At 39.7% G+C, this 17,405-nt stretch overlaps 1 protein-coding gene across 3 annotated transcripts in view; it reads right to left on the bottom strand.

Annotated features, from left to right (window-relative positions):
* LOC149251726 (ATP citrate lyase (ACL) family protein) overlaps positions 1-17,405 on the bottom strand; it is a 330,905-nt gene that overhangs the window by 98,394 nt on the left and 215,106 nt on the right. For all 3 annotated transcript variants that reach the window (XM_089459549.1, XM_089459548.1, XM_089459550.1), the window contains 4 exons: positions 14,129-14,203; positions 12,382-12,534; positions 12,039-12,173; positions 11,569-11,733 (listed from right to left, as the gene is read on the bottom strand). In XM_089459549.1, the coding sequence (XP_089315675.1) occupies positions 11,569-11,733; positions 12,039-12,173; positions 12,382-12,534; positions 14,129-14,203 (528 nt within the window). The remainder of the gene's footprint in view (positions 1-11,568; positions 11,734-12,038; positions 12,174-12,381; positions 12,535-14,128; positions 14,204-17,405) is intronic.

Genomic DNA, 17,405 nt, shown 5'->3' with positions numbered 1-17,405 from the left:
TGAGGTATACCAGTAACCATTTGATTCAATGATGGCAATATCTTGTAATGGAGGTGACCATACCTTCTATGCCATAATTCACAAGGATTGATCTCTAAATCTACTAGAGCTTGAGGAGGAGGAGTTAGAAGTCTATACAACCCCACCTTACGATCATGTTAGGGGGAGAAAGGTAGTTGATTGCAGGAAGCATCAAAGGAAGGAAATTGATCAGGGGGTGAGAAACAGTGAAAGGAAGACAGGCATTTTGTAGGAAGTTAGAGAAAGATATTTCGTCATGGGTAGTGACCCTTTTCCATTGATGTCAACGGGGGAGAGAAATCAAGAAAAGATCAGAGTCATGGAGTCAAGGGGGGTAGTGATTGCAAGGGAAGTCTACGTGTTTCCATCAATGACAAAGGGGGAGATTGTTGATGGTGTTGTCATAGATGCCAACATTGTCTTTGAACACTCTTATTATTTGTCTATGAATTGCATCAATCGGAAGCTCCAGTGATCATATTGCCCCACACTTGTTGGTGAATTTGTGGATGAGGATCAGTGAATTTGCTCCTAAGACCACCATCATTGGAAGCTCCTCATAGATTCAATTCCAACAATATATGGCATGCATCCTGGCTCATCTCAGTTGCGATATTGAACCCCTTCTTGTGGTCAATATCCCAAAAATAAGATGATGTGGCATCTCTTCATTGACTAGAAAATTTGTGATCAAAATATTATTAACATTAATTTCATCCTACTGTTTTTTGGGGTTTTGGCTCCAATCAATGAATTTGAATCTCAAATTTAAATTTCGTTTTCCCTCCACTTGTTTAAGTCGGCTTCAAATGTAAGCCCCCTCTTCTTCTCTATAAAAGGAGGCTCCCTCTCTCCTCGAGGGTATGCATTAAGAACATTGATCTGGCGAAGAGACCATTTGAGATTCTCGGCCTGGACTTGTAAAGCGTATTTAAGAAGGAGGTCGAGGCATGTATTGGCCATTTTTTCTTATTTAGGCTTCTGGAATTGTTTTAGATCCTGGGGCAATCATTACAAATCGAAGTTTGTGGTTTGGCTTGACGTTTTTTTTATTTTTTTCTACTGTCTTTTTGTTGGATCTGTTTGTGGGCCGCAACAACCATGTCTAAATCGATCAAGTATCAAGTACTGTAACAAAGCACGATTGGTTCTTCTATTCTGACCCAGCGTAACCTTTATTGTTTTATTCTGCCACTAATCTAGTCTGTTTGGTTGCTATCTAATGGAGGAATATTCCCAAATCTCTATGATGGATACAGTTTAATTTGGAGTTTGAGTTGTATCTAATTTAAACTATTATGTAGGCCATTGCAACAAGGATTGTTTGTGATTATAAAGCGACCAAACTTCCAGTGTTTGTTTGCATATTGACCAAAAACATAGTTTGAAGAAGGCTCTGAAGGTGTGATGGATATAGTTGACAGAGATTAATGAAATCAAGGATGTAATCTGCAACTAGTTTAAATCTCGAAGACCAGTCTGACATTCGTGATTGGGCTCGCTAAAACCTGTAACCATATAATGTATTGGAATGCAATCAAGATACTGTAAAAGTTTGGATGCACAACAAATCAGATGTCAATTGTTACATGCATACATGTGATTGGATCAATGTACAGGTTGACCGTGTCTTTTCATGTATAAATGTAGCAGAGCATGTAAAGGTGTGATTTATGTAGATGCGTTGACAATCCTATAAGTGATAGCTACAAAGTGTGCTCGCCCTTCCACTTCATATCGCTAAGCTTCTTTCATGGTTAACTATTGACACCATGCCTATTTCAATTCAACCTTCTTTTCACCTTAGGGATAAAATAGGACGTAGTTTCTATGTGAGGGAAAATTTTTGGGACTCAATTAGATCCAAGTGAAAATTGAAATCTCAGATGTTAACTGGGAAGTTTTGTAGTAACTATTTCGCCATTGTCCCTGTTGGTCTTTACAAGGTTAGTGCATGTATGTGCAATGAAACTATGTTGTGCCAAACATCTCTAAATATAGCAATAAGCAGATGACATAAATCAGTTTTTATAAAAATGAATGATTATAACCAAATCTTCATATTCTTTGTAAAGCAACTGCATTCATAGACCTTTGTTTAGGCATACTTCACACATAATGTCTCTGATCTGGTGTGACTTAATTCGTGTGATCTCCTTAGTAACGGTTCAAGCTTGTTGAGTTGTAGAAGATTTGAGTAAAAAGCTTTGGTTTTATCATCGCTATCGGCATTACCTATGACTGACAGTAAGATTATTATAGCTAAGATGCAAGCCTTGTTGAGGTATTGATTAACGTTTATGATACTTTGTTATGGAAGTCATGGATGGTTGATTGATGCACATAATTGTTTTGCTTACTACTAGGGTTTCATAGTAGGCGGAGAAGTTGTGTATGATGATTGTGCAAAAGTTTTGAGACAAGATTTTGGTAGAGTTAATTATGCAGGGTCTATTAGTGAGAATACATTGCTATATCCAAGGTTTGTCAACAGAAATACATGTTAAATGCAGTAAAGCTAGGGTTTGACATGTATAATGAACAGAGGTTTTCAATACTACATAAGGAATGTTGAGCAGTGAGTTGGTTTGCTATTGATGTACCTTTTGAAGCAAAACAAGGTTGATAGGGTTTCTACCTAAACAAAAGATACTAAGGTTTGAAAAAGAATATCCTAAGCAAAGTATTATTTGTACGAGCTTGGATTTGACATATTATCCATTTGTTGAGGGCTTGTCAATTGTGTATGAGGCTGCTATTTTTGACAGAGACACATGTTTGTTGAGATACGATTGAATTATTTATGCAAGGTTTGTCAAACAGAGAGTATGTTGTTGAGCTAGGGTTTGATCCCTTAAGCAAGAAAAGTTGATATTGTTGAACCTTGTATTGATGTTTGGAATAGTTGATTGGTGCTAGGGTTTCACAATGAAGAGATCACATTCGTTATGGACTGTTGGGCAGAATCAGAGGAAGTTGTTATTGTTGTTGATGACCTTGTGCCAGTATTGCAAATCAATAAAGTCAACAGATTGCTTTGATATTATTCATGATTGTTAAAATTGGCAACTAGGGCCAAACTTCATGTGGATCATCTTATTCATGGCTGATAATATGTTCATTAGATTCCTCTCGTCGAGAGGTGTAGGAATGATCTAAAGATCATCCGATTCCGATAAGTATTCATGGAGATATGAATTTATTTTGATTATGGAATTATTATCAAGCCAACCTACAACTCATGTAGGTTCAGAAGCCCAACAGTCGCGTCTATTCAAACATCAACATATAAATACAGGAGGACCTTTCCTCATTTGCACTCACTCATCTCATCACATCTCTCTCTCTCTCTACTGCACAGAAAAGAGTCTCTTCTCTACTGCACAAAAACGGGTCTCTCTCTCACACATGTGAAGTTAGAAGCTGTTGAAACTGACGCTGCAACTGCAGATCCAAACTTTGACCAGTGTGGACCATCAAACCTCCTCTTCTAATCCCCGTTGTAGGTTCATCTGAACCTCCTCTGAAGGCTACAACTTTTGGTGGTGGAATCAAGTTGATCCGACGGACGGTTTGCGAGATATCCACTGTCCTAGTTTGAAGGAAGCTGCTGAAACTGAAGCTGCAACTGCAGAAATGAAGTTTGACCTGCGTGGACTAGAAGATCTCCTCATCTGAACTGCGTTGTAGGTTCATCTGAACCTCCTCTGAAGGTTGCAACTTTTGGTGGTGGAATCAAGCTGATCCAATGGTCAGTTTGTGAGATATCGGCTGCCCTAGTTTTGATGATGAAGCCGCTAATGCTGACGCTGCTGATCTAGGGTTTGCTATTGTTGATATAAATTAGATTTATTGTACTATTTCTCTCTGCTAAATTATTGAAGATAAAAGAAGATTTGATCAAAGGGCTTCCCCACACATTGTGGGGTTTGTCCCTTGCTAGTCGGCACATCTTGTGTTTCTTGTCTTGGCTTGTTTTTTGTTGATCGTTTAATGTTCTTTCTGCACTTTACTTTATGTACATGTGATTACTAATTTGTGGAATATAATAAGAAAAAGAAGTAAACTGTTATAAGCATAGAACATACCATCACTGAACATGGTATCAGAGCTGAGGTGAAGACAAAGCCCGAGCAAGAGCAAGAGCAATCACCGAAGAGAAGATTGGCAAGGCTATCCTAAAAGAACTATGGGGTCCTCAAACACTCTTTCCTGCCGAAGACAAGCTCCATGAGAAAGCTGACTATCACAGATGGAAGATGTCTATCGATCTAACCCTAGAAGATCAAGGAGTGTTGGACCATGTAAGAGGCAATATTGTTGAGCCTCCATCAAATGCATTCGCTACTGCCTGGAACAAATGGAAGGCCAGATAAGTTAAAGCAAAGAAGATCATCCGGGACTCTATTGACAAGTGCTTGGTGGCCTACATCTCAGATCTGAACACCTCCAAGGAAATCTATGATAGACTGGTGAGTTTATTTAAAGTTAATGATACAAATCAAGTTTTGTTTCTTAGAAATAAGCTGAGGGAAATCAAGAAGGGTAAATATGAAAATATGCAAGCATACTTCTTAGGAATCACCAAGATCAAGAACGATCTCCTATCTATTGGGGAGACTATTACTGATAGGGAAATGGCACTCACGACTCTTGGAGGATTACCATCCGAATGGTACATGTTCAGGACTACTCTTCTGAACAATAATGTAATTCCTGGTTCCGAGAAATTAATGGCTATATGCATTCAAGATGAAACAAGGGTAGAAGAGCAAGAAATGCCCTTGCCTAAAGGTCCTCCTGCTGCCTTTTCTTCTCATGCTAAGAAAAGAAATAATTCCAAGTCTAAATCGAAAAGAAAGGCTAGACCTAAGGGTGGAAGAAAAGGATGATGTTACATTTGCAATAAAGCAGGTCACTATGCAAGGGAATTCCCTAATAGAAAGGATTGACACCGGGACAATGAACAAAATCCCTCTGATGGCAATCAAAGGAATGACAAATTCAATAGCAAAGGTAAGAGGAGAGTTGGGAATCAAGGAAGAGGACAACCATTCAAGAAGGCTAGAAATTCTAGGATGTATTAAATGCACCTGACCTCAAAAAGAACCTGGTGTCCATCTCGGCAATGGAAGACAAAGGCTACAAGGGAACCTTCAGCGATGGCAAGGTACGTGTTGGAAAAATAATGTTAAAGATGCCTTTACTCTTGGGTTTCGTGTTGATTCATTATATCAGGTCAATGGAAGTCCGCTAGGTGTCATGTCTTATGACACATCTCTTCAGTCCAAATTTTGGCATCGGGGGTTTGCCCCCCTTCATTATAAAGCTCTACTCAGTGTAAGACAAATGGTGACAGGGATGCCCAAATTTCAAGTAGAGAAAGGAGGTGTATGTCCAAGATGTGCCGAAGGAAAGCTCAAAAGGGGACCATTCCTCTCAAGCCTAAGCAAGACCTCCAATATATTACAGTTGGTTCACTCAGGCATACATGAGGTTGGCATTAAGAGGGAGACTACTACACCACATACTCTAGAGAGAATGGTGTGGCACCATATGATTGTGGAAGCTGTCTCTATGGGTAGATGATGTAACAATGCCTGATGTGGAAGAACCGATGGATCCTATTTATCCACCTGAGCCTTCCTCTTCCAGGAAGAGGCCTTCATGGCTTAGGGGGATACTTGATGATGTTGAAAGACATGTTGCACCCCAAGGAACCTTCCGTGAAAGTAAGAAACCCAACAGGTATCAAGGATACCTGACCAGTATGAGCACAATCATACAAAATGAGCCTTCATCATTCTCAGATGTCGTCAGGCATCAAGTATGGAAGGATGCTATGACCATTATGGAGAATGATGCCTGGGAAGTAGTTCCCAGACCCCAGGACAAGACAGCTGTCACGTCAAAATGGCTTTACAAGATAAAGCATGCAGTAGATGGAAGTACGGAAAAGTATAAGGCTCGTTTTGTTGCTTGTAGTTTCTCCCAGAAGGAAGGTATAAACTATGATGTGATATTTGCATCTGTTGCCAGATATACGACCCTCCGCTTGATCATAGCCCTTGTGGCTTCACAAGGATGGAACCTACATCAGATGGATGTCAAGACCGCGTTCTTGCACGGTTCGATCAAAGAAGAGGTCTATGTGGAGCAACCCAAAGGATTTGAGATTTATGATTGAAAATCTTATATATGCAGGTTGAATAAGGCTCTCTATGGGCTGAAGCAAGCACCCCGAGCATGGTATGAGAGGATCGATAGCTACTTGATGAAGCTGGGATTCACTAGGAATGAAGCCGATCCTAACCTTTACCTTAAGGTTGAAGATGACAAGCCTCTCATACTGGTGTTGTATGTGGATGACCTTTTTCTAACAGGTGCATACCCTCTCATTCACAAATGTAAGAGGGAGTTGGCTTCTGAATTTGAAGTGAAGAACCAAGGACTTGAAGTGTGGCAGAGGCCAAGGGAAATTTTCCTATCTCAAGAAAAATATGTGGTGAAGATTCTGAAAAGATTTGGTATGATGGACTGCAAGCCTGTGACTACCTCGAGGATCTTAACTTTCAAAAGTTATGTGGTAGTGATGTCGGACCAGATTTGGGAAATGCGTCTGAGTTTCAAAAACTCATTCGTGTTGATGTTCTTGGTGAACCTCCGTCCGAACATATGTTTTGCAGTTAGCATTGTGAGCTCATATTTGGTTGAGCCTCACTAGATTGGTGCCAAGAATCTTCTGAGATGTCTTCAGGACACAATCTCTCATGGATTGAGATATAGTGCCGGAAATACGAAACCACATGATTATTCGAATGCTGATTAGGCAGGTAGTGTGGAGGATCACTGGAGCACTTTTAGTGTTGTTTCTCTTTGGATTCTGCTTCGATATAATGGATAAGCAGGAAGCAGAAGTTGGTTTTCATAAGCACCGCCAAGACTAGATACATATCTATGAGTATGATCTCGTATGAAGCTGCCTGGTTGGGGAAGCTCTTCAGTGAGTTGTTTGAACACATACCACTGTGATTCTCTGTAACAACCAGAGGTGGGATTCGATTATTGAGGAATCCCATATTCATCGATTGTTCTAGCAGATAGACATCATCTGGGATATGGTAAGTCGATGAGCAAGGAGGCTCCATCGCATTAAGATGATGTACAGGTCAATACACCTTGTCAAATCCCCGAGGAAAGATCTAATCTATGATTTTCCCAAACGACATGGAGTCGTCAAGAAACCCTTGTACGAGGGTCCTGCATGTTGCATACATTGAGCTCTGGGAGCTCTGAGGGCTTGCGGTTCTTACTGGAGCAACATACGACCACAGGGTGACTCACCCTCTCCTGGTGGTGCACACTGGAACAAGATGATTCGCTCTCTTTTGGGACAAAATGATTCGCTCTCTTGTGGAACAGGATGATTCGCTTTCCTGTGTAACAGGATCATTAGTTCTCCTGTGAGGCCTGGATTGATGTGTTCTCCATGGCGATTGTAGCAGGATTGATGTGTTCTCCTGTGAGGCCTAGATTGATGTGTTCTCCATGGCGATTGTAGCAGGATTGATGTGTTCTCCTGTGAGGCCTGGATTGATGTGTTCTCCATAACGATTGTAGCAGGATTGATGTGTTCTCCTATGAGGCCTGGATTGATGAGTTCTCCATGGCGACCTGGATTGATGTGTTCTCCATGGCGATTGTAGCAGGATTGATGTGTTCTCCTGTGAGGACAGGATTGATTAAGTTCTCCTGTCGAGACATCCTACCCATGCAATTTGGGACTCATGGGAAGTACCTCTCATCTGATCAATGAGCAGGAAAATGAAGTTAGGGACCATAGTAGTACCAATGGACGCATCGTTGTATCTACCGTACTCCCTACGCTAGGATGACCTCCATTGATCTGGGATCAATGATACTGGTCTGGGACCAGTGGTAGGAGTGGTACATTCTATGACACTGACTTCGAGTTGGTTGTTACTCGTCTAGGACCAGTGGTACGCACTCTGAGACGGACTTTGAGCCAGTGGAGGATGTTACTGGTCTAGGACCAATGGTAGGAGTTGTACTCACTATGACGCTGACTTCAGGTTGGTTGAGACTAGTCTGGGACCAGTGGTACATACTCTGAGACTGACTTTGAGTCAGCATGATACATCCTCGATCATTTCTTCTTCTTCATAATTCGGATAAAAGCAGAGCAGAACAGAACAAAGCAGAGTAGATCATAACAGAGCAGAGTTGTACAAATCAGTACAGGGCAGAACAAGACAAAGCAGAACAAGCAGAATAGAGCAGAGTAGGGCAAGGGTCAGGTTGTACAGGGCACTGCATTTGATGGATGAATAGTAGCGACTGACAGATAGATTGCAGATGAAGTTCTCCCTAGTTGAGAGGGAGTGTTACAATTGGCAACTAGGGCCAAACTTCATGTGGGTTATCTTATTCATGGCTGATAATATGTTCATTAGATTCCTCTCGTCGAGAGGTGTAGGATTGATCTAAAGATCATCTGATTCTGATAAGTATTCATGGAGATATGAATTTATTTTGATTATGGAATTATTACCAAGCCGACCTACAACTCATGTAGGCTCAGAAGCCCAATAATCGCATCTATTCAAACATCAACAGTTGTGTATAAATACAAGAGGACTTTTCCTCATTTGCACTCACTCATCTCATCACATCTCTCTCTCTACTGCGCAAAAAAAAGTCTCTTCTCTACTGCACAGAAAAGGGTCTCTCTCTCACACAGGTGAAGTCGAAAGCTGCTGAAACTGAAGCTGCAACTGCAGATCCAAACTTTGACCAGTGTGGACCATCAAACCTCCTCTTCTAATCAGCGTTGTAAGTTCATCTGAACCTCCTCTGAAGGCTACAACTTTTGGTGGTGGAATCAAGTTGATCCAACGGACGGTTTGCGAGATATCGACTGCCCTAGTTTGAAGGAAGCTGCTGAAACTGAAGCTGCAACTACAGAAGTGAAGTTTGACCTGCGTGGACCAGAAGATCTCCTCATCTGAACTGTGTTGTAGGTTCATCTGAACCTCCTCTGAAGGACTTTTGGTGGTGGAATCAAGCCGATCCAACGGTCAGTTTGTGAGATATCGACTGCCCTAGTTTTGATGATGAAGCCGCTAATGCTGATGCTGCTGATCTAGGGTTTGCTACTGCTGATATAAATCAGATTTATTGTACTATTTCTCTCTGCTAAATTATTGAAGATAAAAGAAGATTTGATCAAAGGGTTTCCCCACACATTGTGGGGTTTGTCCCTGGCTAGCCGCCACATCTTGTGTTTCTTGTCTTGGCTTGTTTTTTGTTGATCGTTTAATGTTCTTTCTGCACTTTACTTTATGTACATGTGATTGCTAATTTGTGGAATATAATAAGAAAAAGAAGTAAACTATTATAAGCGTAGAACATATCATAACTAAACGATGATTGATATTAAGCACAAGTGGATCTTGACTAAAAATTGTGAAACATGGTCCGTCGTTGTGAGTTGAAGGTTGGAGCCTTTAGGGCAAGTGCCAGCTTGATGAGCAAGGTGGCAAAGTGGTGCAAGGCATGAGAGTGGAGTCTCCTTCGGGTCAAATCCTAAGAACACTTTAGGGTGGTAGGGTGGTGTTAGGGCAGTTGGAGCCTACACGGGGCATTAAAGCATCCTTTCAATGGGAGTTGATAATCCAAGGCGTTAGAGCATCCTTCCAGTTGGAGCCAATAAACAGTGTGTTGGAGCATCCTCTCAATTGGAGCTTCCTATTGATGCAATCATTGAAGACAAATATTAAGAAGTGTTAAGTGGTTTTTCTCCCGGAAGGGTTTCCAACTAAAATTTGTTGTCTACTGTCTTGATGTGTGTGCATTGTTGAATGGTGTTTTTTACTATCCATGTGATGTGATTTTAATTTAATGTAAAGTGATTTTAATGCTCTGAATATTAAAAATTAACTAATTGAAGATAAATATTGATTCACCCCCCTCTCAGTATTTCCAACACAAAGCTGCAAGGGTACATAGATTATGATTAAGTTGGGAGTATTGTGAACAGAAAATCCACATCCAGATGTTGTTCACCTTGGGATCAGCCATGATTCTTGTGGTACATCAAGAATCAGATGTCAGTGGCACTTAGTTCAACAGAGGCAGAGTACATGGCTTCCCAAGATGCTTGCAAGATTATTTGGCCTAGAGACGGGGCCAGCAGTGATTCACTGTGACAATCAAAGTTTCATTAATCTCTCTAAGAATCTTGTGTTTCATGATTGGTCCAAGCATATCGAGATCAAATATCACTTCATCAAAGACAAAGTCCAGAGAGTTGTTGTGAGATTGCAGTGCATTTCCACAAAGTAGCGGGCGGCAGATATTCTCACTAAGCCTCTAGTGAAAGGGAAGTTTGTGAAGTATAGAGACAAGCTAGGGGTAGTGGAGAATCCCTTCCTTGTTGTGGGAGTGTTGAAGCTTGTGGTAGCTTCGAAAGGTCTTCTGCATAGGCTTGGTGTCGTAGCATGTAGGAGATAATTTATTGCCTCGCTAGGTGCTTACTTGGAGTATGTGATTTGTGTCTTATTTCCCAAGTCCAACTTAGCAAAAGTACAATTAATTATTGTGGGCTATTAAGTCAATTTCCAAGGATAAATAATAAAATTATTTGACTTGGAAATGATCTCAACCATTCATCTCCTAGATTATAGAGGAGAGCCGGCCTAAAGAGGCAAGGTATGTTGTTGAGGTGACTGTGGATGACCTAACCAGTTTCCACTCGGATTGCGCAGTGTGTTTTTGTGCCTTCACCATTTTAACACACAACTCACAGAGGTAACAGTCCCCAATCCCTTTGACCTATTTTGGTGTTTAATGGACATTAATACAATTTCAATTTCAACTGTTATAAATATTTAAATGTCATTGAATCACCACCAAGTATATAAGAAAAACAAGCAGCTAAATAGACAAACTTTTTATATGCTATAAGCATAAGATAGACTGTAGCCAGGTTATCTCTTTTCACCAAGATAGTAAATTCAAACAATCAATACTGCCAATTCACAAAGATTCCACATGTCAGGTAATGTGATCAGATTGGACAGAAAATTGTGATTGTAGTTCCACATTGCTAAAGCACTAAATTTGAAGGTGCTATTCCAACATTTTCATGCTAAATTTTTCAAGGCCAATGATTATTTCCAAGTCAACAAAACTCCCAATCCTTGTTTCCACTGCAAAGGCTCAGGCTGATGGGATGAAAATATCCTATAAAAAAGATTGGTCGAACGACAATAGGAAATCCCATAGTAGAGCAATATCTTAAGACTTATACTGCACATACTGTTCAAAATTGGCCACACTTTATTGGTAAAGAAGAAGATATGATCAACAAACGAATATTAACTCTCCTCAAGTTCAATAAGACTCTGTCTGCTGATTACTAGAATTCCTTCAACACAATACAGAAAGGGAACAGTTATCAAAGGGAAAAACTGTACAAAATACAGATGGCATATAATACCAGTAACAAGGAAAAATGGTTCAAACCTGCCCTTCAGAAGCATTTCCTCCAACATCAAGAAAATTGGCAGGAGTTCCCCCATGTAATTTTATGATATCCATGGTTGCCATTGCCAACCCTGCACCATTAACCATGCATCCTATTTCTCCATCCAATCCAATATAGTTCAAGTCAGCCTCAGCAGCAGAAACCTGCAAAGAAAACAATACTAATTGATACACAAATTAATAAAAACCAGGTTACTTCTATCATCTTTCGCTTCTAGATCAGCAGAAATATAAATGACTTGCAGAAAGCCAGGACTCCAAGACAATTCAGTCAAAAATAGTTGAAAACACATAATCTACATATCATGCCCTCTTATAGATCTATTTAAGACACTACCAGCCTTCTTTTACAATCTTGTATAAAATAGAACCAACCTTTATTTCCTAATTTATTCTTGCATGCCTTCATCAACATATTTACAGATTTTCAGGAAAATGAAAGTCCATACCTCTCTTGGATCCTCTTGAGATTTATCACGGAAAGAAAAAATCTCTTTCTGGCGATACGCAGCATTGTCATCAAAATTGAGTTTTGCATCAGCAGCCACTAATTGGCCATCAACAGTCTCTGCAATCGGATTGATCTGATAATCCGAAAAGAAGATCAAATGTTTCAGAGAATGATCCCTAATTGCAAGGGTTGAATTTAAGGTTTCCTGATAAACTGAGGTGTTCTCCATGCTCATTGTTTATCAGAATGCCAAGTTAAATGTTCCTAATGGAGAACAGCATGCCAAATTTCAAACAAAAATGTCTCTGCAATTGAAATCCAAACGTTGTGCTCATCATCACCTCAAGAAGTGTACAGTCTGTTTCACAGAATAGACCATACAGCTTTTTTACTTGATCTATTGATGCATCTCTATCAGCAAGTGTGGGGGCCAGACCTTCGACAACTTTTGCAGCGTCTTCATCTGTTATTCCTTCGAAAATATCAATAGGAACCTGCTCTCATACACAAAACCACCAATAATTTGAGACTAAGTTACTGCAGAAAATAGATTAAATATATCTTTGCCAACTTTCCCAAGTAAAGGAACAGTTTAGCTTATCCTTCCTAAATAGGAATAGCATCATTTGAGAGTTATGGAGAATTCATGATAATTGAATATATGATAAAATACGAGAACTATCAAACCACATGTACACAAAAGAAATGTCAATGATTGCTAACAAATTATCGGTAGGCTTTGGTAACAAAAATGAAACCTAGACCTGATTGACATTTTAGACAAATAATGCCAGAAACATATAAATAAGTTCTTCTAGGACAACACCATGGTTTTGGCATTGCTAAAAGCAATTTCAATTATTCAGGCAGGAAATTGCCATAGGAGAGAAAGAAGGAAAGTAACTTTAATCTGCACCTCCATGAGAAAAAGGCACAGAGAACCTACTTCCCTTCATGCATCTCCTGTCTCCAATATTATATATAATACACAAGTATACCTTTGTTACGCACAACTTAAATCAACAAGTCGAATGAACTGTTAATGTGACCCATTAGCAAAGAACAACTAGAGGTACAGCTACCATCCTTGGAATAAGGCAAAGTGCCCAGGCAGTCAAGAGAAGGAATGTTATCCTCCCCACCTAAGGTCCAATTCCCACAAGTGACATGTTGAACTCTTAATGAATCTATTGTTGTAACAGACTTGAACCCTGTGTTGACAACGCCTCGAGCTTTTGCATAATCCAGTTAACCCTAAGTACCATCCTCAGAATGAGGGGAAGTGGGTGGTGGGTTTTCTCATAGGGTCAAGAAGGAATTTTTTTGGGGTGGCCTTAAATCTGATATTCAAAAGTTTGTGGTAGAATGTTTGGTTTGCCAACAAAATAATGTTGAGACAATTAAGACCCCAGGTATGTTACAACCTTTAGCTATTCCAAGTCAACAATGGGAGGAGGTCTCAATGGATTTTATCACAGATTTATTTCACGAAAAAAGTTAAAAAAGCAATACTACAACTACATTGTTAATAATCATGTGTCATAAAGTATATTACATCCACATCACTTGGCCGAAATTAGAAAACAAATTTGGACGAATCGTTGGATATGAAAAAGAGAAATTGGCACAAGTTCATTAACCAAAACTGTAAATTTTGAAAAGCTTTGAAACTTGACATGAAGACCTTAGAAACAAGAAGGGCATGGCATAATCCACTGCATTTTTCTATGGACAGTGTCACTAATGAGTTTTACTATTATGTTTCCTTTAGTTTTTTATGACTCCTGACAATAATAATGCTGCAGAACCTTAGACATTCAAGACTCAAATTGTAAGAGCTAAAAAATATTAACAGATCATTAATTTCCCATTCAAACCTTAGACATTCAAGAATCAAACTGTAAGAGCTAAACAATATTAACAGATCATTAATTTCTCATTCAAACTATGACTACTGACATAATAATAAAGCTGCAGAACCTTAGACATTCAAGAATCAAACTGTAAGAGACAGATCATTAATTTCCCATTCAAACCACAAAAACATTTTTATGATACTGAGTTAATTTCCTATTAATGACAAGCTACCTTGATTATCATGTCAGGATACTTTTCTGCAAGGTCTTCAATACTGGTGCCACCCTTTCTGCATGAAATTATAACCTGTATAGATAAAATTTGATCAAGGTTCTAAGATACTGGAAACTACATGGAACAAATTCATCCTATCTAAATTTCAAGCAACCAGATAATTCCCAGAATTTGAAATTAAATTATTATTCACAGAGAAGTCCACATTCATAACCCTAATCTCCAATTAAAAACATACAAAGGAAGATTACTGTTATACTAAAAGATGTCCTCACACAAAATTGCTCTTATCGAAGGAAGCTAACAAAAAAGTAGCAGTTGTGATATACAAGTAAAATAAAGAGTCTCACAACAATATATGTATATGCAGTCCTAGTTTGTGTTGAAATTTCTAGGGTTCACAGAAACTCGAAAACAATTTCCTTCAACAGATAACTACTTCCAATGATCAGTTAGCATTAAAAACATTCAATATCATTAAGCAGTTATACAGAAGAAAATTTCAACCATTAAACATGAAAAGAGCAGTAGAAAATAACCATGAGACAATGAGACAAGATACAGAAATTAATTCTGAGGCTAGGGCAAAACCCACAAGGGGAAAACCTAAAAATCTTTCCTTATGAGAGAGAGAGTTCAAAGTTCATCAATACATCCAGATAAATAAATAAAAAACAAACATAATAGCTGACCAGAAACAAGTGCCAAGTCTTCCTGAGATTTTCAGCCTCCTCCTCCTTCCTCCTTCGCTAGAACAGAGACAAAACAATAGATCATCGATGTGCCAAATGAGGAGGAGACGCTCACATATTTATAGTCTTCCAAAGGGGATCGAATGGGTGCCTCCAAGGGGCCCAGCTGACTTGAACAATAGGAGGCCAACCTGAGCTATTTAGGAGGCAAATTTTCTATTTCTTCACATGATGAAAATACTGACCATGGCTACGATAGTTTCAACACTCCCTCTTAGCCAGGGAGGTACTTTTAATTCTCTCTCTCACGATCAATCTTCCCGACCAAACCATAGGCCTCCCAGTGGGCACCTAAGGGAGAGATCAGATGTACAAGTCTCTCTCTCTGTCAAGATCAATCTCCCCGACCAATCCATAGGTCTCTCAGCCACACAGCCTAAGGGAGAAATCAGCAGTCTCATCATAGGGAAAGATACATAGCATCAAACTCATCTCACAAGCCACAACCCTATGGCTACAATGATCAACACCCTACTGATCATGGGATCAATCAACATTGTTAATGAGGCCATACTAATTGTATGCACAGGGTACATCTCCCCAACCACAAACAAGGTCTCTCAGTCCACGACCTAAGGGAGGAATCCCTATCTCAAAACAATGAGGCCATACTAATCATATGCACATGGTACATCTCCCCAACCACAAATAAGGTCTCTCAGTCCGCGACCTAAACGAGGAATCCCTATCTCAATCCCCAAGTATAAAGTCTCTCGGTCCATGATCTAAGGGAGAGAACTCATCCTTCCCGACCAAGCTCATAGGGCTCCCAGTCTACGACTTAACGAAGGAAAATCAACACTCGACCTTCCCGACCAAACTCATAGGTCTCCCAGTCAACGACTTAAGGAAGGGATCTCAAGATCAATCTCCTCGACCATTCCATTGGTATATTAGTCATAACCTAAGGGAGAGATCACAAAATCAATGTTCCCCATCAAACTCATTGGTCTCCCGATAAAGACCTAATGGATCACTTTAGGCCTCAAAATCAAACTCCCCATCCACACAGTCTCTCAGTCCACGACTTAGGGGAGTATCCAAGACAATCTTCATGACGATAACCTTGGTCTCCCAGCCAAAGCTTAAGGAAGATTCTCATCATGCTATCAATCTATGTTCCCTCGCCAAAAGGGGTTCTCAGCCATTACAGGCTTCTCACATAAGCAAACATCAGCACCCTGCTTAATAGCAACAAAGTGTTGAAAAGTGTAACTAGGTTTGGTCTTCATAATGACATGTAATTATGATTTTATGTGATGAGATGTAAAGAAGAAAAATAAAATTATTGTATTGCTTGCTTCATGGGTTTCAAGAGCAAGAGATTTTATTTTTGAGTCAAGACTCCCATTGAGAGTCTTTAGGAATTATTTGTCATCTAATCATAAAATGTTAGTCATTGTCATGTAATGAAGTCATGTTACACTTTGTAAAAGGTCAAACTTGTCTATGTAATTATTCTCTAAGACCTTGTCACTTATCCTCTTCAAGTCAAGCTACAATGATGGAAGAACTCGCTAGAAGAAGTCGACCTAACCTCTAGTAATCATGTTGGCCTAAAGGACATGAGATGAGGTGTATACAAAGCCACACTTGGCCTCACTTAGAGGCAAGTAACTCAACAAGCATTCAGTGAAGAAGTGCGAAGAAGAAGGCTACTAAACAAAAGTTCGAAGAAGTGATAAAGAGAGTTTCTTATGGGCAAGTAAAGGGAGTTTCTTTTGGGCAAGCGAAGGAGTTTCTTTTGGGTCAGCGAAGGAGAGATTCTTCTGGGTCAACGAAGTAAGGTTTCTTTTGGGATACCAAAGAAAGGATTCTTCTGGGGTTAGCAAAGGAAGGGTACTTGTTCTGGGTGACCAAGATAGAGATCTAGAGACCGAGATTCTCTAGAGGAGGTTAGTAAGATCACAGAGACCAAGTCTCTCTAGAGGAAGTCAAGAAGAAGCAATGTGAAGGATAGAGACCGAGTTTCTCTAGAAGGAGCTGCGGAGAGTGGTTCGAGATCATGAAGAAGTCGAGAAAGGGAAGAGGCAAACCATCAAGGTTAGTGACAAGGTTCTTGGGAGGATATTAGAGTCAAGGATCTTTGTCAAGGGTCTTGGTACTCGTCAATTGAAGATCTAGAAGAATTTTGATCAGGTTTTCCTCTCAAGAGGTGAGAGGTTTTGGCCCTGGTTGACAAGGCTACATACTTTGTCACTTGTCTTTTATTGTGCATATTGGTAATTGTCTTGATGAAAAGAACACAATAATAACATAACCAAAAAAAAGACTATAACCTACGAAGTAAAAGTATATCACAAGCAATTATAAAGCAGAGAAATCTTTTATCTATTCATGCCCTTGATTTCTCAACACAAAGTAGCCATGGTGGATTTTAGCACTTGATCAATCATACAAGCAGACAACAATAGGTTGAACAACCAACTATTCATTCAGCTTCAGTCATGGCTTCTCAAAGAAGCAAACATCAGCAACCTGTTCATCGGTATACGTGTATACCATTGTCGATTCAAGCATAA

Source organism: Pinus tabuliformis, chromosome 7, assembly GCF_031772625.1.
Source record: "Pinus tabuliformis cultivar Carrire ecotype Pingquan chromosome 7, CPIR1, whole genome shotgun sequence".
NCBI classification, from domain to species: domain Eukaryota; kingdom Viridiplantae; phylum Streptophyta; class Pinopsida; order Pinales; family Pinaceae; genus Pinus; species Pinus tabuliformis.
This window is presented reverse-complemented; position numbering and strand designations above follow the sequence as displayed.